This window comes from Dipodomys merriami, unplaced genomic scaffold (assembly GCF_024711535.1).
Source record: "Dipodomys merriami isolate MVZ:Mamm:240054 unplaced genomic scaffold, mDipMer1.0.p SCAF_14, whole genome shotgun sequence".
NCBI lineage: Eukaryota > Metazoa > Chordata > Mammalia > Rodentia > Heteromyidae > Dipodomys > Dipodomys merriami.
Window position 1 is genome coordinate 3,292,682 of NW_027202715.1, and position 24,232 is coordinate 3,316,913.

At 45.8% G+C, this 24,232-nt stretch overlaps 1 protein-coding gene across 29 annotated transcripts in view; it reads right to left on the bottom strand.

Annotated features, from left to right (window-relative positions):
- Positions 1-24,232, bottom strand: part of Camk2g (calcium/calmodulin dependent protein kinase II gamma) — a 58,120-nt gene that overhangs the window by 15,719 nt on the left and 18,169 nt on the right. For 14 of the 29 annotated variants that reach the window (XM_070020597.1, XM_070020609.1, XM_070020607.1 and 11 more), the window contains exons 4-14: positions 20,117-20,171; positions 19,275-19,340; positions 15,932-16,004; positions 15,694-15,796; positions 15,186-15,269; positions 14,640-14,734; positions 13,842-13,964; positions 9,594-9,677; positions 9,315-9,357; positions 6,317-6,379; positions 4,171-4,214 (exon numbers count right to left, since the gene is read on the bottom strand). In XM_070020597.1, the coding sequence (XP_069876698.1) occupies positions 4,171-4,214; positions 6,317-6,379; positions 9,315-9,357; positions 9,594-9,677; positions 13,842-13,964; positions 14,640-14,734; positions 15,186-15,269; positions 15,694-15,796; positions 15,932-16,004; positions 19,275-19,340; positions 20,117-20,171 (833 nt within the window). The remainder of the gene's footprint in view (positions 1-4,170; positions 4,215-6,316; positions 6,380-9,314; positions 9,358-9,593; positions 9,678-13,841; positions 13,965-14,639; positions 14,735-15,185; positions 15,270-15,693; positions 15,797-15,931; positions 16,005-19,274; positions 19,341-20,116; positions 20,172-24,232) is intronic. The other 15 variants (XM_070020611.1, XM_070020613.1, XM_070020606.1 and 12 more) reach the window with 2 other exon arrangements.

Below are 24,232 nucleotides of genomic sequence, written 5' to 3' on the forward strand. Positions count from 1 at the left end.
AGTGATAAGAGTGCCAGCTGTGAGCAAAAAGCCAAATGAGAGTATGAGATTCTGAGTTCAAGCCTCAATACCAGGACAAAAACAAAGCTGGGGGGGGGGGCGGGCGGGGCGGACTAATTATTGCCAATAGAATGGGTCTGTAAACGTTAAAATGAATAGTCCATAATTTAGAGACTAAAAAAAGAAAAGCTTAAATATAATTGGACCTCTTCCACATTAGCCTTTTTGAGTATACTCAAATATATGATGGAATTTTATTTCCAAAATTAGCCTTCAAAGAGATAAATCCTGTCTATTGCCTATCTTACTTTCCACTTATCTGTCTTATTACTTTATCTAAATAGCATGCACTTGCTTTGAAGAAAGTTCCACATCTTATATATCATTGCAATTTCCACAGTGCTTAGCAAAATGCCTTATATAAGATGAGCAAAAGTATGCTGACTGACCAGGGTTTGCTGATTCCAGCTTTTCCCAGGTGAAAGAGAGTGCTGGCTTCTAAGGTTCACAGAATCAGGGTGGTAAGGAGTGGACTGGGCACTCACTCACCAGTCCCAATCTTGGTTATGGTGATTTTCAGGGGCCAGAGGAATGACTTGTACCAAGACCTTGCCTTAAAGCAAAAGCCTTTCACTGTTTGCATTAGCCTTGTGAGGAATACGTTCTCAACTGGTCTCTGAGTTAGCTCTCTCCTTCCTGAGCTATTCTACAAGAGAACCCAAGATCTCTTTTCCATTGTAAGGCTGTTTTCCAGGCTAGTACACTTCTTTCAGGTTTTTGTTGTTGTTGTTGTTTGGCCAGTCCTAGGGCTTGAACTCAAGGCCTGGGCACTGTCCCTGAGCTTCTTTTGCTCAAGGTAGCACTTCACCACTTGAGCCACAGCACCACTTCCAACTTTTTCTGTGTATGTGGTACTGAAGAATCAAACAAATGGCTTCATGCATCTAGGCAAGCACTCTACCACTAAGACACATTCCCAGCCCACATCTTTCAGTTTTTCTCTCCATCCTTTCAGGGCTTTGCCCTCATTCATACACAATTGGGTGCCTTTTCAACCAGCAAAGTACAGCACTGTTTAAATGCCAGACTGATTTTAAAGAGCCATACTTCACTTCTATTACTGTGTATGTGTGTTCAAAATTTTATAATGGAAGAGGGTTCATGCCTTTTCTCCATACTTAAGCAAATGCTCAAATAGTACTTATGAAAATAACTATATATTTTTCTTTTTTGGCAGTACTGAGGTTTCTATACAGGACCACACACTTGCTGGGCATGTGCTCTACCACTTGAGCCATTCTCCCAACCCTTTTTTTTTCCTTTTGCCTTAGTTATTTCTCAAATAGGGTCCTCTGTTTTTGCCCCAGGTGGTCTCAGATCACTATCATTCCCACAGGCATCCCATATAGCTGGGATTACAGGCTCATTCTACCACACTCTCATTTCTTATTGAAATGAGAATGTCACTAGCTTTTTGCCTAGGCTGACCTTCAACTATGATCCTTCTATCTCCACTTCCCAAGTAGCTAGGACTACACGTGTAAGCCACTGTGCCCTATGGCTTAGATGGTCATCTGGGCCTTGGACTAGCAGAATGCAAAGCTGTTTTCGACTAGCAGGCTATCAGGATTGCCACCGTGTCCTCTGATACGTCTCTTACTTTTCCACAGACTTTGGATCACTAGCATCTATTTTCAAAGATACCTATTCATAACCTGGGTCTCCAAATTCAAGAGCACAAGACAGACTATCTACTCAAACTAAGGCTAGTATTTTAAACTTACAGAAAGCTTCTAAACAGTGAGAAGGAAAGCTTCTCATGGATACTTGGCAGAACACCTCAGGGAAGGGGAAGAAAGGATCTGGAATGCAGGATGCTGAAAGCTCTGGGATTCTGGAAAACTTCTCAGGCTTCCTTTGCCAGCCTGATAATCTCCTCAACTCCACATACCTTGCCTTGTCCTTCCCTTTCCTTTTCTCCCTTTCATATATCCAAACCATTAGCTGGTTTACATACATATGAGTTATAAACAATGTAGAAAATGGAAGTGGGAAAAACACAAACACTTCTACCACACTTCTAGCTTCTTTCTTATGGAATTAAAAAATACCATTATGAGCTTTATACAAGTGTATGTCTTATTTTAAAAATAATACTTTGGAGCCAGGCGCTGGTGGCTCATGCCTGTAATCCTAGCTACTCAGGAGGCTGAGATCTGAGGATTGTGGTTCAAAGCCAGCCTGGGCAAGAAAGACCGTGAGACTCCTATCTCCAATAAACCACCAGAAAACCAGAAGTGGTGGTGTAGCTCAAGTGGTAGAGCGTCTTGAGCTGAAGAGCTGAGGGACAGCGCCCAGGCCCTTAGTTCAAGCCCCATGACTGACAAAAATAAAATCTCAGCCTCCGGAGTAACTCAGGCTGGCTTTTAACTGTGATCCTTACATTTTATCTTCCTGAATAATTAGGATTATTGGCATGAACCACTGGTGCCTGGTTATCTGATCTTGTTTGTTTTGTTTTTGTGGTGCGAGAGCTGAAATCCAAGACTTTGCTATACTCTGCCTCTGAGCTACCTAGCTCCAGGTGTATTTCTGACCTATCCCTGTGTTCTGGCTGTATACTGAATATCAATATGTGAGAACTCATAACAAAGTTTTATTGTTTTTAGGTTACAGAAGTAATACAGTTTCACTTGAAAGAAAATTAATATAAGTATTCTTTAAAATTCCATACTCTAGAAGCAATTATCACTGAATTACCCCTTAAGCTTCCTATACCCCTTAAGCTTTCTCTATAAGCTTTCTGGCCTGAATAATCCCCAACAGAAGGTTCAGGTGTGCCCACCTTTTCCTAAGGTTAGATGAAAACTCCATCTCTTGCATGTCCTGTGTACAGCTCAGAACCATGCAAGGGGCTAGACTTCAAGTAAGTACGTATTAAATATTTTATTAAGATGGACATATTGTTAGCGTCTTTCCCAGGGAGAAATATCCAAATCTCTCTCCAACTAGGGCTGGAAACATGGCTCAAGCACAGTGTAGTGCCCGCCTTGCACGCATAAAGCCCTATGTTCAAACCGAAGTACCACCAAAATAATAATGATAATAAACCTACTCTTTGATTTATACATAAGTAATAAATCTGCTCTTTTTCTCTAATTAGGCCCCACACATCTGTCTCACATCCATAACCAGGGACTGCCCCAGCTCTATCAGCAGATATACGCAGAACCAAAGTTCCCCTAATAGGGGCAGGACACAGAAGCAGACTCATAGGGAACAAGGGAAAGAGGAAGGGGTAGGGGAGGGGAACCAGGCATGTACATATTTCAACTATGGGTACAAGATTCTGGGAAGAGGCCCAATTTCAACTTTGGCTGGAGATTTGAAGCTTTGGATAATTTCAAAATTTAAACTTCTTTGTGGTGTTAAGTTGGTAGGTTTAAACACACCAAGAACACCTATCCAATGGCTTAACCCCAGGAACCTTTCTGTCTCCAAAGCATATGTGTATCTGGTTCCTACGTGTACCCCAGCTACCTCTCTTCACTTCAAGCCAAGCCCAGCAGGGCTTTGTACTGGTCCCTGAAGCCACCTAGTCCCTCCTCTTGCTAGGGTCCCACAAGAAAGTTCCTTCTCCAGATGAGGAGCCTATCTTTGAGAAAAGCCCAAAACACTTTCACTCTGTGGTATCTGAATTGGGTTCTAGAAGTGTTTTACAGATAAGAACAAAAGACTAAAAAGATAGTGGCTTCAGTTTCCTAGCCTCATACCTTGCCTTGAGTGAGCAAACCACTTCTATTTCATTAAAAAAAGAAAAGGGGGATGGAGGTAGGGGAAGGAAATAAACCAAATGACCTAAACATTCTAAGAGTCATGCCCTAGTGATGAGGCTAAGGATGGAAGTCAGGCTGAGCTTGTAGGAAGCTATGATTTGGATCACTACCCATCTAGTTTTCCCGTCCATCTAGGCTCTGGAGAAATACTTCTTCCTTCTTCCCTCAGACCAGTGGAACATGCTGTTCTGAGCACAAGGGCTTCTTATTTAAAGCAGAACAGCAAGGGCAGAACGGATCCCAGAGAAAAGGGGAACAAGATGCCTTAGGATCCTCCAGCATAACTGCTGGGACAGAGGCCAGTCTCCCGTCAGAGGAGGAGAAACACACCTACCTTGACACCGCCATCCGACTTCTTGTTCAATAGACTTTTGGCAGCTGTGAAAACAAAGAGGAAAGTCTTATCTCCTGTATCTATGCCCTCTCCAGCTTGAGGTCCGGCAGCCAGATCTGCAAGAGACTGCTGTGCTGACAAGGGGCCAACGGTCTCCAAGCCCCCAGAAAGAAGTCCTTCTCAGTATCCCCTCTGCAAGAAGGGCATCTCAAGGCTATCAGAGCCCTCAGGGCGGCACCATGGGACTCCTCTGCCGTGGAAGAGAGTTCAGCAGAAGCGGTCACCTTGCACTTAGGAGGAGAAACAACACTTAGTACTGGAGCCACCTGAGGCACCGGGAGCGCTGCCCTTGACAGCTTCCACCCGGTCTGGAAGCAGAGTGCCAGGGTGAAAGGGTGAGGGCCATATCCCTAGATGCCACGGACGTTCTCCAGATGCCACACTGGAAGGATGCAAGACATCTCCAAAGTGTTCTCAAGAAACAATCTCACAGTTCACAAAGGAAACCAGACGTGAGGACACACAGACACAGACACAGAAACCAGGACCACCTACAGGAGGGTTTTGCCAGGGGGTTGAAGCCTTCACTGGGCAGGACCTCACTAGGTTTACTAAGTGCTAGCTGTCACCCCTGGACCTTTGAGCAGAAAGGACTGAACAGAGTGATGAGCTGTCAAACAGCTTCTAACCAGTCATAGAGTGCTCAAGGCTGTTAACTCCACACCCGAAGGCTGGTGACACTGGCAAGCCACATTGGCAAAGTCGTAACAGCTCCAGGAAGGTAGCAGACAATAGGAGAGGCCTGAGGGGCATAAGGAGAGATTCAGCCCAGATGTCTGAATGGCCTGAACTGCCCTGGGTTTGTATCTTGGTTCTACCACTTGGTACTTGTGACCTTGAGTGAGTCACTTAACCTTTTTGAGTCTTGGTTTCTTTATAGAATGTGATCATCAGAACGTAAGCCAGTCAACTGGTGAAGATCCAGTGAGGCCATATCTGCAAAGCACTTAGCTCAATGTCTGGCCACCGTAAATACTCGTTAACCCAGGATGTCTCTATTGCTGCTGCTCTTTCGCTCTTCAGGTTGTCTTACCTACCTAACCTGTGTTCCATCTTTTTCTAGTGAGATGTCGGGGTTCTGTCGGGGTTCTCCCCGACATCTCAAGAGTCTGGCTCCAAAATTTTTTCTATCTCTAGTCATATTGGAGTTAAAAATTCATTTTTTAATGTGTTTACTATAGTGAGTCTGACTGCCTATGGATTTTACAGACATCAGTCAGTTCTCAACTCTGGTTGCTCAGTATAATCACTTGCAGAGCTTTATAAAATACTAGTCCTATCCTATCCAGTAAGGATTCTGACTTATATTGTCTGGTGTGGGGATAGGGCTTGCCATTGGGAGATTTTGTGTGTGTGTGTGTGATAGTGAAGTTTGCATGCAAGGCCTCAAGCTTGCTAGGTAGGTACTCTACCAGTTGGGCCACACCTCCACCTCAAGCAAGCACTGGGAATCTTTATGAGCTCCCAGGTAATTGGTTGTTCTGTACAGGCAGAGCTGAAAACCTATGACATATATCATCTTTAAAAAAAAAAATCACGCTGTTATTCCCCTTACAGAGATGAGGAAACTAAGGCTGAGTGAGTTGAGGGGACTTGGTGTGGCAGGGTTAGGATCCAAACCCAGGGATAGCTGATTCTGAGGCTTCTGCACGCCATAGCCTTTCATCTGGGAGTCTGAAAGCATAGACTTAATAATTTTTGAGGGGCATGGTTTCTTCCCTCTATGGGGTCTTAAGCAGTGCTGCAGAAGTCCAGCCCTAGCACTGGGCAGCTCTGGGCTCTGCCCAGAGCTGTCTGCAGGTCAGGCCCACAGGCCATCTGAAGGAAAGGCTCCTACTGCCCAGCTCCACATCCCCAGGCTATTGCCTCCTGAGAGTTGGCAAGCGCCCAGCATGCACGGCTGGTTAGGGGGCTCTGGAACATCAATGCGCTCGCAGATGCCAAGTTAGGTGGTCCATCTGGCATGCCCATCTCAGCCCGCAAGCATGGGACTGGCCTCCCTGGTGAGTGGGCCTAGCATGCTGGCCCTCCTGGTGGGGTGGCAGGGAGCCGAGGCAGGCGGTCAGGGAGGACTCATGCCACGTACCTTGCCCGGCCAGGCCGGCGGCGCTCGCGGCAGGCGAGGCGGGGGCGGAGCTCTGCCTGCCAACTGAGGGGATACAATCTCTCAGTGCACAGAGCTGCCGCAAAGCCACGGGGGGCCAGACAGCAGCGAGCATGCCCCAGCACAATGCTTGGGAACCACTGGCTGCCACACACAGTATGACCCAGGTGGCAGTGGCCAAGCCAGCTGAGCTGGGGAGCAGAGGTGCCAAGGGGCAGGCTGAGATGGCAGGAGCAGCCAGCCCTGCAGCAGTCTGGGGGACCTGAGAGGATCAGGCTTGGACAGGGTGAAGGGAATACCACGCCTTTACGTTGTGCAGATGGCTTCAGTACTTGTCCCATGGTCGCCTCTGGTGAGATTCCCCAGAGAAAAGCCTGATTTGGTGGGAAATAGGCACCTTTTCTGAGGTGATCTACTTAAGGTTGGAAGGACATTGAGCTTCATCAGACCTTCACTCCTACAACCTAAATGAGCCTGTTATCCAAGAGCCTGGAGCACAGAGCAGCCCTTTCCCCTTAACACTTTCCAAATAGTAGAGAGGCACTGGGGCACAGGAGACCCTATGGCCCTGCGCAACCATGCTTATAGATGGGCCCAGCTCCTGAGAGACACAGGTCACTCTTCCTCATAAGGAAGGCAACCAAGAGAGACAGTTTTTCTCAGTCTATATTTCACAAGTGCACTAAGGGTAATGATGTCCAGGAAATTAGTCCCCAGGAAGAAAACAGACGCTGCCAGAGTTGTGGGTTCTAGAAGCTCTGATTTCATCATTTGCCAAGCTACTACAATCCAGGACTAAACTACATTCCCTATTTGTGCAGGTACTGGGCTTGAATGCTCTTTTTTTTTTTTCTTTTTGCTGGCTGGCTCTCTACCACTTGAGCCATGCCTCCACTTCCAGCTTTTTACTGGTTAATTAGAGATAAAGAATTGCTTAGATTTATCTGCCTGAGCTGGCTTTGAACTTTGATTCTCCAATCTCAGCCTCCTGTATGTCCTTGATTATACCTGTAGATAGTTCTTTCTGAGGAAGTTTATGGAGACTGGCTCTGTCCTCTCTAGGGCTGAAGAGGTCGACCATTCTGAAATGCACTGGTTTGGTTTGTTTGGGTTTTGGTCTTCTTTGACCTGGGCAAAGTGAGCTCAAAGACCAGACAAGGTCTGGGTAATGAGGACAGGATGATCTATAGGATAAATTAGTACTCTGTCCTAACAGCCAATTGTCTGAACAGCTCAATTGTCTGAAACCAGGACACTGATTTCCTGGAGACCCAAGGCCATGAGACAGGATACTTGCTACTAATTGGTCAGGATAAAAAAGCACAAGCCTGTCTTCACATTTCTATGACAAGAGTAGAAAGAACAAGCACCACTCTAGGTACAGCAGAGAAACTCCCTCAAACATAATCCTCTAGAAAGGTTATTCTTTTTTTTTTTTTTTTGGTAGGTTGCGGGGCCTGAACTCCGGGCCTAGGCGCTATCCCTCAGCTCTTCAGCTCAAGGCTAGTGCTCAACCACTTGAGCCACAGCCCCACTTACGGTTTTCTGAGTGGTTTATTGGAGATTAGAGTCTGACGGACTTTCTTGCCCGGGCTAGCTTTGCACCGCAGATCTCAGCCTCCTGAATAACTAGGACTACAGGTGTGAGTCACCAGTGCCTGGCTAGAAAGGTTCTTAAACCGAGAAAGTAGAAGCTGTTTAAGTAATTAGAGGATAAGTTACACAATGTGGGCCTGCAAGTCCATCTCTGTGGGAGTGGCCAACCACTTACTCCTCTCCCCCTCTGAGAAAGGAAGATTCAGGAGCACAATCTTCCTAAGTGGCCACCAACAACTTAAGAATGAACCCTCAAACCGGGGTCACAAGGGATGGGCACCTCTGAACTCACTATTCAGTCCTAACACTGGAGCCCTTTAGCTCTCCAGTTGAAGCCAGTGAAGCGTTAGGACTTCCTTCTGCAGGCTCCTCTGAGCTAAGGCCCTTGGGTTACCTGGAACCAGTAAACCAGCACAGCCGAGCTCACTGGGACTCAAGGAAGCAAGCCCTGCCCAGAGTGGCTGCTCACCCTAACTGGAGGCTGGTACTCCCGCACAAGCCCTTCTCCATGCGGCACAGTAGGAAAGCGAGGGAAGGGAGTCTTGTTAAGAGGATGAAGTCAGGAAGGGAGTCTTCAATCAAAACAGCGAGGGAGTGTTAGAGGGAAGGAAGACCAGGAGCAACAGCAAGCTGGGGAGAGACCACTCTGCCTTTAGTTAAGTCTTGACATCATTTACCTTTTCCTCAAAGAAAAGCCACTGTGCTCCCAGCTGAGGGCAAACAATGATTGGGAGTGGGGTAAAAATGGGGCAAAGGGGGACTGGAGTGTCTTGCATCTTGAAAAGTAATGTCAAGTGTGATTTACAAACTACTGATCACAACTCTTATAATTCTTCTTGCATATCTAAGCCAGTTCCTTTTCATCCTACCTGCTGGTTTCTGTTTCTTCACTTTTACAGCCAGTATCGCAAAGAATACTTAAGTGTGGGTCACTATAAAAGGTTTAAAGTCCTGGAATAACTTTTATTAGGCATCTCAGCTTGGACAATATGAAGTAAGAAATCATCCTAGTGGGTGGCACCACTGCACCTCATTCTTTTTGTTGTTTCCAGCACATTCTCCAATGCCTTGGTTTGCAATCATAATGTGCTGAAATAAGAAAGAATATACAGGGACAAGGTACAGGGGAGGTGGAGAATACTTTATGGGAGATTCTAAGGAATGGAATTCATACATTTGAGCTCCAACAGAAGCCTCCCCCCACCAAAGAATCTCAGTAACAGGCCTTAGAATCAGGACTTGATGGCAGCAACCCTCCAAAACAGAAATCCTTATTCATCCTGCTCGAGGTGCATGCACACATCTGTGCTGCCTGGGATTGCTGGGCTCCATTTCTGACCCACTCACCTCTGCAGAATTAAATTGCATAGTTGGGAACACATACCTGAAAAGTTCCTGGAGACAAGCATGGTGGTGAGGATGGCACCCTGGGGAAAGAAGAAGGTCTCATGAGTTCAACTGAATGTTAGTAAAAGTAGCATGGCCTCAGGCAAAAGCAGCTGCTTTTAGGTTAGATTCCACACACTTCAGGTTTCTGCCCTATCCCCCAAAATGTACAAATAGCCCTCAGCTCTAGCAGGATGGGAGCTTCTTGAAAAGACAGGAACTGCACTGCTGGAAGGCCACATTTCAGGAGGCTAATGGTCCAGAAAAAAAGACCCACCTTCAGTTTTCTCCGGGCATTGAACTTTCGCAAGCACTCTACAGTCTCTTGGCGATGCATCATGGAGGCCACTGTGGACCGTTGCTGGAAGCCAAACACAAAGACCTGTGAGACCCCAGCCCAGGTCCTCTACCCTTTACCTTAGTCCTGGTACTAATGATTACTTGAGGACAGGGTCATGTGCTCTGGCACCACAGAGCTGCTCTGAAGCTCAAAGGAGGTCTCAGACACAAAAACACTTTTAGAACAAAAGCACTATCCCAAACTCAAGGTTATATAGGGACACGTGAATATGAAACCACCACCAATAACAGATGCTAGATGAGTGTGCTGAGAAAGCTTTCTTCTAATCTTCCTTGGGCAAAGGTGGCTGAGGATGGGAAAGAATATCCGGAGTGCTGGGACCTGGTTCAGTTACTTCTTCGGCAACTGTTTACCAAATACTCACTGTAGTTCACATTCTGAACTCTGAGAGACAGCAGAGAGCTGTAAGTGCGTTGCAAACTTCTATTTAAGCTTCTTAAAAATCATTAGTGCTAGCTGGGCACCGGTGGCTCACGCCTGTAATCCTAGCTACTCAGGAGGTTGAGGATCTGAGGATCACGGTTCAAAGCCAGCCTGGGCAGGAAAGTACGTGAAACTCTTTTTTTTTTTTTGGTCCGGTCGTGGGGCCTGAACTCTGTCTGGGCCTGGGCGCTGTCCCTCAGCTCTTCAGCTCAAGGCTAGCGCTCTACCACTTGAGCCACAGCGCCACTTCCAGCTTTTTTCTTTCTGCTTATGTGGTGCTGAGGAATCGAACCCAGGGCCTCGAGCATGCAAGGCAAGGCTCTACCACTGAGCCACCTTCCCAGCCCATACATGAAACTCTTATCTCCAGTAAACCACCAGAAAACTGGAAGTGGTGCTGTAGCTCAAGTGGTAGAGCGCTAGGCTTGAGCTGAAGAGCTGAGGGATAGTGCTCAGGCCCAGAGTTCAAGCCCCAAGACTGACAAAAAAAAAATCATCAGAGCTATAGGACATGACATTAAGTAAAATAAGCCAGCCATACTGACAGATACTGCATGTTCTCTTTCTTCTTACTGCTTGAAAAGCAGGTTTGTCTCACTGTTAGTGAAATGATGAAACGATGGCCTCTCATTTAGTAGAGTCTGGTTGTTCCTTTCCATCTTTTGAGCCACAGCACCCATTTCCGACTTTTTCTGTGTATGTGGTGCTGAGGAATCGAACCCAGGGCCTAATGCATGCGAGGCAAGCGCTCTACCACTGAACCACCTTCCCAGCCACTTCCTTTGCATCTTTACCACAGACTCCTGAAGTCTTTGATTACTAAGAGGCTTGTTTCTTAGATTCTGAATCTTCTTCGACTATGAAAGTTATTCTCAGTCCCTTTTGCTAGGTCCTGTAATTCTCACTGTCCCTAAATACTAGTGTTTGGTGGCTTTTTCTTCTCTTCACAGCACAAGCTCACAATAAGGATTTTTCTTTTTTTTGGTCAGTTGTGGGGCTTGAACTTTGGGCCTGGGAGCTGTCCCTCAGCTCTTCAGCTCAAGGGTAGCACTCTACCACTTGATCCAAGCACCACTTCCAGTTTCCTTTTTTTGGGGGGTGGGGGAGTCAGTCATGGGGCTTGAACTCTTGGCCTGAACGCTGTCGCTCAGCAATTCAGCTCAAGGCTACGTTCTACCACTTGAGCCACAGCGCCACTTTGTTTTCTGAGTAGCTTACTGGCAATAAGAGTCTCATGGACTTTCCTGCCTGGGTTGGCTTTGAACTGCGATCCTCAAATCTAGCCTCCTGAGTTGGTAGGATTACAGGCATGAGCCACCAGCGCCTGGCTCTGTACAATAAGGATCTTGATTGGCAAGATTACCTACAGAACAATGATAAGCTGTATTTCCAACTTTTTGTCCTTTTCTTGTTTTGCTCTCTTTCTCTCTTTTGTGCTACTAGAACTTGAACTCAGGGTTCAGAGTTGCCAGGGTGGCATTCTACAATTTAAGTATACCTCTAGAGCCTTCTTTTCTAATGTGTACATCCATATTTCTTCTCCTCCTCCTGTTTGTGTCTGTCCCTTCCTTCTGCAAATCTAACTGGTCACTAAATCCTAAATATCTCTTGAATTTGCTACTTACCACATTACCCACTACCTCTACTGCTAGCTGAGACCTTATCTTGTCTTGCTTAGACAGCTTTCTCAGCTCCCTGCCTTTCTCTCTCTCTCTCTCTCTCTCTCTCTCTCTCTCTCTCTCTCTCTTTCTCTCTCTCTCTCTCTCTCTCTCTCTCTTTTGTCGGTTGTGGAGGCTGAACTCTGGGCCAGGCGCTGTCCCTCAGCTCTTCAGCTCAAGGCTAGCACTCTACCACTTGAGCCACAGTGCCACTTCCAGCTTTTTTCTGCTTATGTGGTGCTAAGGAATCAAACCCAGGGCCTAATGCATGTGAGGAAAGCACTCTACCACTGAGTCAATTTCCCAGCCCCTTTCTGCCTTTCTCTTGTCTCCTCATCAATTTTATTTTCTACACAGCCTCCAAAGTAATCTTTCTTAAACACAAACTTCATACTCTTTTTAAAATGGTTCCTCATGCTTTGAGAATAAAATACCCAACTCCTTAGGCAGAAATTTGTATGTCATACTCTTTTTGGCCCCATTCTCTTAACATTCCTATAGTTACAGCCTTGTTGACAACCAAACTACTTAACATTCCTTACACTCAACAATTTCCCATGGCCTCTCACTCTGGCTCATGCTTAGTTCTCTCTGCGCGGTAACAGCTTAGGGAGTTCTTACTCATCCACTAAGAACCAAAACCTAGGTCATCTTCTCCATATAACCTTTGTGACCCTACAGACCTCCAGGGACAGCAGGAACTCCTATACTTATTAGGTTCTTTCTTATGTTCATCACATTGTTTTACAGTTGCCTGTTTAAGTCCTTTTTGGCCGGATCTCTCAGGCAAGGCCTGTGCCTTGCATCTCCAATATCCCATAATAACCAGCACCAAAGAGGCATTCAGTAAACACAAGAATGAACAAATAAACAAATGCAGCATGGTTGTCAAAATACCTAACTAGACCCTCTTTGTCCAAAAGTAGATATTTGACTGACTTGTGTATGAAAACATAGTACAAACACCTTTCCTAGGGATTCAGTACAGAAGCTTCATGACTCAGCTTCAGGATGCTTGGTGGGTTTTTTTTTGGGGGGGGGGGCTGGAGACTGGTACTTGAACATGATATCTGATGTTTTTGCTCATTGGCTAGTGCTCTACCAACTGAGCCACAGCTCCAACCCCAGAATGCTGTTTTAATAGCTCAAAGGCATCTTTTATTTTTTGGGTCCCAGTCACAGTTCTGTTAGAGTTATATGATAGTTGAGACTGAATAGACTCTAAACTTGGGAGTTCACTTTAGATTCTGCCAACTGCTTTTTATCATCAACTACCCAGTCTGCAAGGGCCATTCCAAGTCCTCATTCAAAAAAACTAAATCAATGGGCTGGGAAGGTGGCTCAGTGGTAGAGTGCTTGCCTTGCATGCATGAGGCCCTGGGTTTGATTCCTCAGCACCACATAAGTGGAAAAACCTGGAAGTGGCTCAAAGTGGTAGAGTGCTAACCTTGAGCTAAAGAGCTGAGGGACAGAACCCAGGCCCAGAGTTCAGGCCCCACAACTGACCTAAACAAACCAAAAAACAAAAACAAACCCCTAAATCAAGCCACGCATGAATGGCTCATGCCTGTAATCATAGCTACTCAGGAGGCTGAGATCTGAGGATTGAGGTTTGAAGCCAGCTGAGGCAGGAAAGTAAAGTCTGTGAGACTCTTAATCTCCAATAAATCACAGAAAAAGCTGGAAGTAGCACTGTGGCTCAAGTGGTAGAGGGCTATCCATGAGCAAAAGGAGCTCAGGGACAGTGCCCAGGCCCTGGGTTCAAGCTACAAGACCATCCCAAAAAACAAACAAACAAAAGTCCATATAAACAAAATCCCACAAATAAATCACAGTCTTTCACAACAACAAATGGGGGTAAAGGCAAGTAAAATGGGGGTAAAGGCAAGTAAAAAACTGTTGGCCCTTTCTGATTCCCTGAGTTCCCAAATGGCATTGATTGACCTTGGCCTCCACTCATTCTCCCTGACTCTGGTTAGGGACCAGATGACTCTCTGCTGATAAAAAGCAGTGTAAGGGAGGCACTGAGGGCACCGGGGAACTGCCACCTCTGATCCCCAAGACCTGGGGCAAAGACACTTACACAGACCCACGGGTGCTTGAGAGCCTGGTCAGCTGTGATGCGCTTTGCTGGGTTTATGGTCAGCATTTGGTTGATCAAATTCTTGGCTTCGGGGGTCACCGTGTCCCATTCTGGTGATGGGAACTAAGGAGCAGGAACAGGGGAAGGAAGGATATGACACATGTGAACCCACACCCTGAAATGTAGGCTGTTTTCATCCCAAATCCTATAATTGGGATACTCTGTGGTAACCAAAGTTTCTGGATAGAGAGCTGGAGAAACCTGAGCCTATCCTAGAACCTATGTAAACTTACACACACTAGAAAAGGAAAAACAGAACAGTCATGGTTAGAATGCTAGAGTACCAGACAAGAGCAGGAAGAGGACTCCCAACATTTTCTATTTCAACTCCATCTCGATCTCTCTACTAAGGAGAAAATGGGTACAGCTATATGCCCAAGGTACCACTGTAGTGGAGGGAGACTCCAGACTTCTCCCTGTGTGATGCAGCACACCCTGTGGCTTCTCCTTTCTTTGTAAATAAAGATCAAAGGACTTAAGTGAGTTATTTAACTTTATAGCTACCAAGATGATTCCTGCCCGCAAGAAAAGGAAAAAGAGTTTAAAAAAAAGTTGCTCCCTGCACATCGGGTGGCAATATTGAGTCCTGTATGTCTATCCCTGGATCCTCAAAGTCCCTTGACATCCTCTGTATCATGTGACACAATAAACACACCCGCTCCCTTGGACAGAGCCTGAGGGATAAGAAATTTGTTCTTCCCAGGGTACTTGCTTAGCTCTCAGAAAATCCATCCTTACATCATAGGCTCCAGCTTTGATCTGCTGATACAGCTTGTGCTGATCCTCATCCCAGAAGGGAGGATAGCCCACCAGGAGGATATACAGGATGACCCCTATGAGACAGAACACACAAGTCACTGGGGTCAGTCACCTACTTCCCCGAGGAACCAAGAAAGGCCATGCAGGGCTCAGAGCCACCCAGAAAGGCAAGGGCCAAACCAGAGTTAGAGATGGATGTCAGTTGATAATGCTGTTCCGCCAGCCCCTCCTGCTGTGCCTCACTCTTCACATTACTAAGTCACATCAGAGATTTCTTTAGGCACAATCTATCCTCTAAGGCGTGGGCAAATCCCTCTCCAAGAAGGATGCAACATAATCCAGGAAGTTACTTAGGAAAGAGGGTGTGATGAGAACAGCCCTCCCAGGGGGACAAGAACGAACACCATGATCTCACATATAGCAGGCACTTGTGGAACCTACAAGGAAGAGCAATGCCTCTTTCTTGCCATCACCAGAAGCCGAGAGCCCTTAACACCGAAAATGTGGAGTGTGGAATGGGCTTACCGCAGGCCCAGATATCCACAGGTTTTCCATAGGGATCTTTCCTCAAGACCTCAGGGGACAAGTAACCTGGGGTGCCAGCAAAACCTGTAGCAGAAGAGAGGGCAGAGGCACACTGAGCCTACTTTCCGTAAGCCCACATCCACAATTTATTCCAAAAGCCCTTTTCAGTCTTGCTGCTTTTGCTACGTAAGCTCTCAGCACACAGGCTGCAAGAGATGACAGGAAGGTTTTTTGTAGTGTCTGGAATCTAAATCAGAGGGCTAGTCCATGTGCCTACCAGGAACTTCAACACCTCCCCAGAGGCAGCAAGAATGCAATCCTGACAACAGCTAGACTCACTGTACTGAGTCATGAAGGCCAGGAGCAATCTGCACACTCCCACCCTCCTCCACTCACCGAGGAAACCAGGACCATTAAAGTTCTGGCTTCTATTTCTGAAAGAGGAAGACAGATCAGGAAGAAGAGGAAGGGTGGGGGCTGCATTCTGGGAAGCCAGGGTCACTCTTACCAAACCAAGCTTGCTGTTCTCCCTGTACTTCGATGGCCAGACCAAAATCAGCCAGCTTGACCGCAGCACCCTTGCATTTACTTGCAAGCAGCAAGTTCTCCGGCTGCAGATGGAACAGGGAGAACCTTGTAAGGCACCCAAAAGGAGCCTACTTTGGGCCCACACAATACTGATGCCTGGCACCAGGTGGCGCCAATATGTCACAAGCAGGAAGCAAAGAAGGGGGCCTGGGTAGTACCTTCAGGTCCCGGTGGACAATGTCATGCTGATGGATGTGGTTAACACTCTCCAGAATCTGATGTATACAGTGGCTAATAAAGCAGAAGGAAAAGGAAAGTCAATGCAATGTTAAACTACCTCACCTAAGACCACATGCTGTGAACCAAAAGCATAGGGTCACAAGTTCAGAAAATTACTGAGGCCTTTGGACCTCATCTAGCTCAAGTCATTTTGTTTTTTACAACTTCTCAAGCTGTATTTTATTTTGAAAAACATTTGTATCTACTTGTAAGGGGAAAATATGATGTTAAACCAAAATAATCAGCATATCCTTCACCTCAAATATTTATCATTTCTTCCCGGTGAGAGCATTAAAATCCCCTTTTAGCTACTTTGAAATGCCTTATTGCTAACTAATATCACCTGCAGTGAAATGGAGTGCCAGAATTTTCTCTTTGGGTCTAAAACTTGACCAGCACCTTTCCTTTCCCCATTCATCCTTATCACAGCTACTGGTAACCACCATTCTACTTTACTTCTATGAGATTCCACATGTTAGTGAAATGGTATTTGTCTTTCTGTGCTTGCTTATTTCACTTAACATAAAGTCCTCCAGATTAATCCATGTTGTTGTAAATGACAGAATTTCTTGTTTTTGTTTCGTTTTGTCTTGTTTGTTTTCTTTTTTAAGACTGAATAGTACACAGCACTTTTTAAATATCCATTCATCTGTTGATAGATGTAGAGGTTGTTTCCATGTCTTGGATACTGTGAATAATGCTGCAATGAATGTGGGAGTACAGACATCTCTCCAAAATACTGATTTCCATTCCTTTGGGTACTTACCCAGTAGTGAGATTGCTAGATCATATGGTAATTCTATTTTTAGGTTTCTGAGGAACATCCATACCATTTTCCAAAAATGGCTGTACTAATTTACAATACCAACAATGTATAAGGGTTCCCTTTTTTCCACATCCTTACCAAGACTTATTTTTACAGAAAAGGGAAGTGAATACCTTTTAAAGGGCAGAGGAGAGACTAGAACAGTGATCCACCATGGCTTCTTTTCACTGCAAAGGTCCAACATAACCCACTTTGTTTCCAAGACACTGGAAGGCATCCCAGATGTCTAAGAAAAGTGAGGCCACCTACTCCCTTTTTTATTTCTCTTTCTCCATATAGTAACTTTTTCTTGGAGAAAAAGCTTATGGCAACAACTTAGGAAGGAGAGTCTAACTAAGCAATCTAAGTTGATTTTGGGATGGGTGTACACTTTCATTTATTTAAACATATCCTGAGTGACTGTATCAGGTTGTGCTTGTTGCCACACAGGATGTAAAGATGAATAAGGCATAGTGGCCACCCTGAAGTTTACCATTAGAGAAGACAGAACAAACACATAAATTCGTTTCAGAAACAATATACCTAATGGATTCTAAATGGTACCAGAAGAGCATTACTGCACAGAAAAAGACAACCTAGAGTTGCATTCAGCTGCTGATTCATTTTTTAAATTATCTTACATTAGTTATGCAGAGGGGGATTTCATTGTTACATTTCACACATTTACAATATATTCCAATCAATCTTACCTCCTCCATCACTCTTCCTTCCCTGTTTCCCAAAACTGTTTCATTGTTGTTTTCATAGATGCAAACAATCTATTTCAACCATATTCATTCTTTTGTCCTCCTTTTTAGCCCAACCCACTCTCGCTAGTACTTGCCCCCTGACCGAGCCTATTTTCAGATGCTGATTCTTAAAACAGGGTCCACCTTGAAAACACTCCTGCCATCCCTACAGTCAAACTCTGGCAGAAAGGGTGGACAATTTACAGCTGGGGAAGGGAAGTCTGCCCCCAAGGAACACTAGTTGTAAGGTCTGGAGACATGACATTCCTGGTCATCACACACTGGGGAATAGAGAGGATATTGCTGGCACCTATTGACCAGGTATGGCTCTAAGTGTCTGCCATGCACAGGAGAAGCCCTCACAACAACAACAAACTAAGGGTCAGTAACTCTGATGTTGAAAGAACATCTAGTCTAGAGAATAGATGCTCAGTCATTAGTACTAGGTACCTAGTACAACACATTAGGAGTGTTAGGCAGGTCTGCAGTGTATCTAATCTGGGTCAAGTCTGGGTGGCTTGGACTTCTGATTCCTTTCTCTAGACTCTTGTGCTAAGGCTCCTACAAGAGCCAAGGAGTCTTATCAGAATCCTAGTTCAGGGTATCCCATAGCACAAAACCCAAGAACGGGCCAAAGGGACTTTAAGATTGAGCTGCAGAGGCGAGTCTCCACAGAAATGTATAATTAGAACAGAGCCCGGCTAGTAGGGAGAGCCTTCTGGCCAAAAATGGCAAAAGTGCGAAGTGTCCCAGCAGAGCCAGGCCAAGCCCACTGGTATAGTCCCTCCCCAGCACCGCCTCCCCTTCTCCCCGCCAAGCTCCCTGAGCTATCACTGCCTCCTTCTTCCTACAGACTGGTCCTCCCCTGCTGGCACTGGAATTCATCTCCCCACTTGAGAATTTTTCCTGAGGCTGAAGCATCTGAAGTTGATCAGCAAACATTGGCTACTCAGGGTTGAGAAATTCGTGAGCAAGCTATACTCCCCCACTCTCCAGAGGCAGCCTGAGCCACCGCATAAGCTAGATAAGCTGCAGGCAGGATGATCAAAACCAGGTTCTAAGGATATCACTCTCAGAAAGAAGAGGGACTAAGGAGGGGAGGGATGGTAGAGAAAGTTGAGGTGGGAAATGCAGGCTAAACAATCACCTGAGCGCTGTGGTAGGGTAGAATTCTGCTGTGTCATTTGAAGGAGCCACAAGGTTTTCTATGGATGGCTGACCTCTGAGGTATGAGGCTGGAGAATAGTCCCTAACCAGAGGAGTTCATGTTGAAGCTAGTCATGGTAGTCAAGGGACTACGTGACAAGAGGCTAAAAACTTCCAAAGAGGTTCCCCAGTTCCTACTCCTTCATGATAGAAACAATGCTCTCTCTCTCTGTTGACCCCCAGGACTTCAGCTCAGTGGCTTGTACATACTAGGATTTGCAAGAGACATACAGACAGCCCTTGGCCATGAAAGTACATAATAGTACAAGGGAAAGATACAATTTTGGGAGGTGACTTGGAATGTGCTTTGAAAGAAATTGATCTGTGGGTGCTGAAGTTTTTAACTTCTAATATTGTCCACAGAATACAGCTCAGCACTACAGAATCTGGTCCAGACAAGTGGTTGGCTCATCTTTCCCAAAGACTACTCAAATAAGACATAATGCTGGCCTCCTAAGGTGGCCAAGACACACTGCGATCCTAAATCAGAGCTGCACTGGAACAACAAAGCCTTCATCTCACCTGGCATCTGCTTCACTGTAGTATTCTCTAGCCACGATGTCTTCAAACAGCTCTCCACCTGTAACACTGCAACCAACAGCAGAAGTGGTCAGAGAGGCAAGGGTCCCTTGGCCAACCCCAGCATCCACCAGTAACGAAGTCACATTGTAAAACATTTTCTTAAGAGAAATCCCAAGTGTGCTTCATCTGAGAGCCCAGAACATGCTCAATCCTTCAGCAACATAGGTGCCTTGCAGTACATGCACAGGCTGTCCCTTCTTTCTAGACATTTGTTTCCACACCCTACAGATTAGCTAACAATCAAGCCATTATGAGATAGAAGAAAATATCCAACCTACCCTAAAAGTTAGTTTTGTTTGAGACCAATATGAACACTAACACTTAGCTGTCCAAGAAGGACAGACTCACTACTAACCATGAAGAATAACAAGACCAAAGACACAGAAACCCAACCCTGACAATAGTGGAGAGGAGTTTCCAGGAGATAAAGACATACTCGTTAGATGTTAAAGAACAACCAAAGTGGAAGAGAGATCAAATGGAGCCCAGTTAAAAGCTACCCTCAATCTCTTAGAATTCTTCAGGTCATGCAAAGAGCTCTATTTTATTTCTCCACTAAGGACAACACACCACAAATCAAGAAAAAAGCATATGCACAAGTTGGACTGCAGAAGAGAAATGCAAATGCAATGGCATCCTGGGAGTGGAGCTCTGGGGAGAAAACGAGGGGCTTTGGGCTGGCAACCTGCCCAATTTCCAGAAAAAGTTCAACCTTTACCCAAGCTTTCACCTTGAGCCAGCTGGAGGGAAATGCCCCCACACCCTCAGAAAGTGGCACTTACAGGTCAAACACGAGGTAGTGAAACCCTTCTTCAGAAATACTGTCATGGAGGCGTACTGCAAGAGAGGAGATGGGACAGAGATTAACAGAGAGAAAACTGGGAAATCCTGTCCTCCTTAGCAACCCCACCCCAGCTCCATCCTGTCAGCCTCACCAGGCACACTCCTGAAGCCACCACAGACAATATGCCTGACACCACCCCTCTCAAGTCACATACTCAAATCACTATAGAAAGAGACTAATGCTCACATTCCATCTCAGGCAAGAACTAGAAGTTTCATGTCTAAAATGCAAATCAAGATGGAGGAAAAAAGTATAGGAATCTTCCTAGAGGGGTTAGACCTAGAGAAAGTGGTCCTGGGACAACACACTGCAGTAAAACAGACTAAGAAATACCCAGCAATGCTGAAGCGAGGCATGAGAATGACAAGCTGGGAAAGCCCAGGGCTCCTTCTGAGGAGCATATGGGAACAGGAGGACGAAAGGAAGTGGAAAAAGGTAAACGGTAGAGCCCCATAGGAAGGGATGAGGAGCAGGATAGTGAATGGTGAGCCCAAGAGGCCACATGCACATCCATACAAAGGTGATAAATGATTTTCAAGTGCTTAGTATACACCAGGCCTTGTGTTAGGTTCTTGACATACATTACGCATTCTATAAACATTTATTGAGCACTGCCATCTGCTAGACCCCAGGCTAGGTGATGGCATTTAGGAGGAACAGAGGGATGTAGTGCCTGCCTTCAAGGAGCTTATTTATTTATTTTTAGTCAAGGAGTTTATTATACTGCTCTGTGATGAATGAGATTCCCATTCTACAGAAGAGGACAGTGGAGGCTCAGAGATTTAAGACCTCTTGCCAGGGCTGGGAAGGTGGCTCAGGGGTAGAGTGCTTGCCTTGCATGCATGAGGCCCTGGGTTCGATTCCTCAGCACCACATAAGCAGAAAAAGCCAGAAGTGGTGCTATGGCTCAAGTGGTGTGGCTCAAGTGGGTAGAGCGCTAGCCTTGAGTTGAAGATCTGAGGGACAGCGCCCAGGCCCAAAGTTCAGGCTCCACGACCGACAAAAAGAAAAAAAAAAAAGAAAAAAGAATCTCTTGCCCAAAGAGCTATAGAGTGGTAGGTCAAGAAAAGAATTCAGGCTTCTCTAACTCCAAAGGCTGGTCTGTTCCACTGAATCCTATAAAAAAGGAAGAGCAGCTCACATACTAGGTAGCAAGGCAACGGAGCCCAGGAGAGATTGATCACAGATGTACCTATGACAGCATCATGGATGGGTCCAGGAAGGCAGAGGCTGGAGAAGGCTGTAGGGTAATTCACCAAGTGCAAGGAAGGCTGGCAAGCAGAATCCCTTCCCAATTCTTCCTCCAAAGCTCTCGGGCAAAAGACCAACCTAATGTCTTCTGAGGTCTCCTCTTCAAGCCATTTCTGGGTTAGATGCCAATCCCTGAGCATCATTGTAATGCAAACACAACTTGCTTTGGCTGCCTGCTCCAGTGTTCCTGTCCCTCCCCTAACTGAACTGTCCTGATGGAGAACCTCTATTCCAAAGGGCTCCCCTCTGTTTGACCTTTGCTCCAGTCCTCATCAGTACAGGAGCATCTCCGGGAGCACTTCAGGAATGGCCTGACACCAAACCAACTGGTAAAGTATTCAGATACAAAGAAATCACAGTATCTCTTCCTTGGCTGCTCCCTGTTCTAGTGCCAGAGCATTTCCTAAGAGCTAAGGTACTTCCCTATATCCCTGCCACACTGCAGCAGCAAGATCAGCGAGAATGCAAAATACATGATGTGGGGGCCACAAGGCAATGAGCCATCACCACAGCCCCCTTGTTCTCCTCACGTGACAAATGAGGACTTGAGAGGGCTGCCAGGACTGGATCCAAGGCCTAAGGACCATCTACACATCATATTGCCTACCTGATTTGATCCCATCTGGTTTTTCAATCCTACTCCTCAGCCTACAAATGACAGGAAGGGCTTTTAGGATAGAGGGAAGGAGCTACAGCCAGATCCCTGCTGCTCTCCCGCCCCCCTAGGCTGGCATGCTCAATGAGCTCCCCAAAGCCCTGCTACCTCCCTCTTCACTCAGTTTCTCTGGTCTCAGTGGGTGCCTCATGCTGAGTCCTGCTGTAGCTGCTCCCTTACTTCCAAAAGGACTTTCCATTTAATTAAAAATTTGCTATTAAAAAGCATTAAAGTGTGTAATACAAATAATCCCCTAGAAATTGGCTGTCCCAGAAGCCAGACCAGCTTCATTAGAGAGCTGACTAACAGCAGCAGGATGGTGATCCAACAGGATATCAGGAGGCTGCTAACAGCTACTCCCAGGGGAGCCCAGGTGCCCTACCTTGCCAGGCTTGGCCTTGAGCCTTGCCTCACATGGACATCCCTTTCACTAGGTTTACCCCAGCAGCACTGCAGGCTTGAGAACAGGGCCAGAGGCGCAGATACTCAGGCCTCTGCCCAGACACAGAATCACTGGCGCTTGCCCTTCTTCAGGAAGGCCACACACAGAGCCCAGGTGGGAGAGGATTAGAAGAGCAGCAAAGTAAGACTAATCCTTCCAGGCCACCCAGCCCTGATGCCTCTGACACATGCCCAGAGCAAGGCGCCCAACATGCCAAGACAAGGGGGGAGGGGTATTGGATAAGAATGCTAGCTTTTTCATTCCAATTTATAAATTTACAGGGTACTAAGGACAAGAAGATAAATCTGATTGTGCCTTCTAAGCACCAATAGGTAGATTCTTGATGACAATTATCAAAATTGTAATTACTAAAATTTATTTGAGCTGTTGCTATATGCCAAGCATTGGACCACAGGCATTATTTTATTGGATACTAGTTACTTAAGCTGCTCCAATGTGGAGTCTTGTAGACACAGGTGCCCATGGCTCACAACTGCGATCCCAGCTACTTAGAAGGCTAAAACCTGGAAGATCACTGTTCAAGGATAACCTGGGCAGAAAAGTCTGCAAGATCCCATCTTCAACTAATCAGCAAAATGCTAGGTTGGAAGTAGGACTCAAGGGGTAGAACATCAGCCATGAACAAGCAAGCTGAGTGAGTATAAGATCCCTGACTCCAAAGCCCTAGTTCCAGCAAAAGAAAAAAAAAAAGGGAGAGGGTAGCTGAAAAGTTTGACTTAGCCAGCCTATCAAATGTGAGGTCTGACTTCAAACTACCAAAGAAGAGAGAGAAACAAACAAACAAACAAAGTCCAATTTATACTAAGCAGCATAACGAGAACTTGAAGAGAAACTAACATCAATATTCTTCTATCATAAAATGACTAGGGAATGACTCTATCCATTAAGCAACCAGAGTTCACTCTGATTGGCTTGACGGTGTCCATTAGGGCAACTTCACTGGAGTGGGCTGTTTATATGGCTGTAAAGAAGAAGAGTTTGGCTCTGCCACCAAGAAGCTTCAAGGCTTGAAGCTAGTACTGAAGTCAGGCGTTAAACAGCAATTGTACAAATATGCAACTAAGCACAACTATATCACAAGCTATAAAGTAGAAGTAAAGGTTGCTACAGAAGTGTGGAATAAAATAATCTCAATCTTCCCTCAGCCCATTCCATAGTAATGACAAGGCAGGGAGGCCTGGACCAAGTCCATAGAAAAGATGGTATAGGAAAAGAAATATAAAATACTACTGCAATTCAGAATAAACCTTATTACTACTCTTTTAAAATCAGTGGAAGCTGGGTGCCAGTAGCTCACACCTGTAATCCTTGTTACTCAGGAGGCTGAGATCTGAGGATCACGGTTCAAAGCCAGCCCAGGCAGGAAAGTCCATAAGGCTCTTATCCCCAATAAATCACTCAGAAAACCAGAAGTGGTACTGTGGCGCAAGTGGTAGAGCACTTGCCTTGAGCTGAAGAGCTGAGGGACAGTGCCCAGGCCCAGAGTTCAAGCTCCGAGACCGACCAAAAAAAAAAAAAAAATCAGTGGAAAAAGGACAGGCTAAAAACACCTAAATACTTTTTCTTGATATTTCACACCTTCAGGCCTAAGAAGTCCACAGTATAAATGTTGTGGCTATTTCTAATTCTTTAAAAACCCCAACAGTGCTGGAGGCATAGCTGAGTAGTACAGTGCTTGCCCAGCA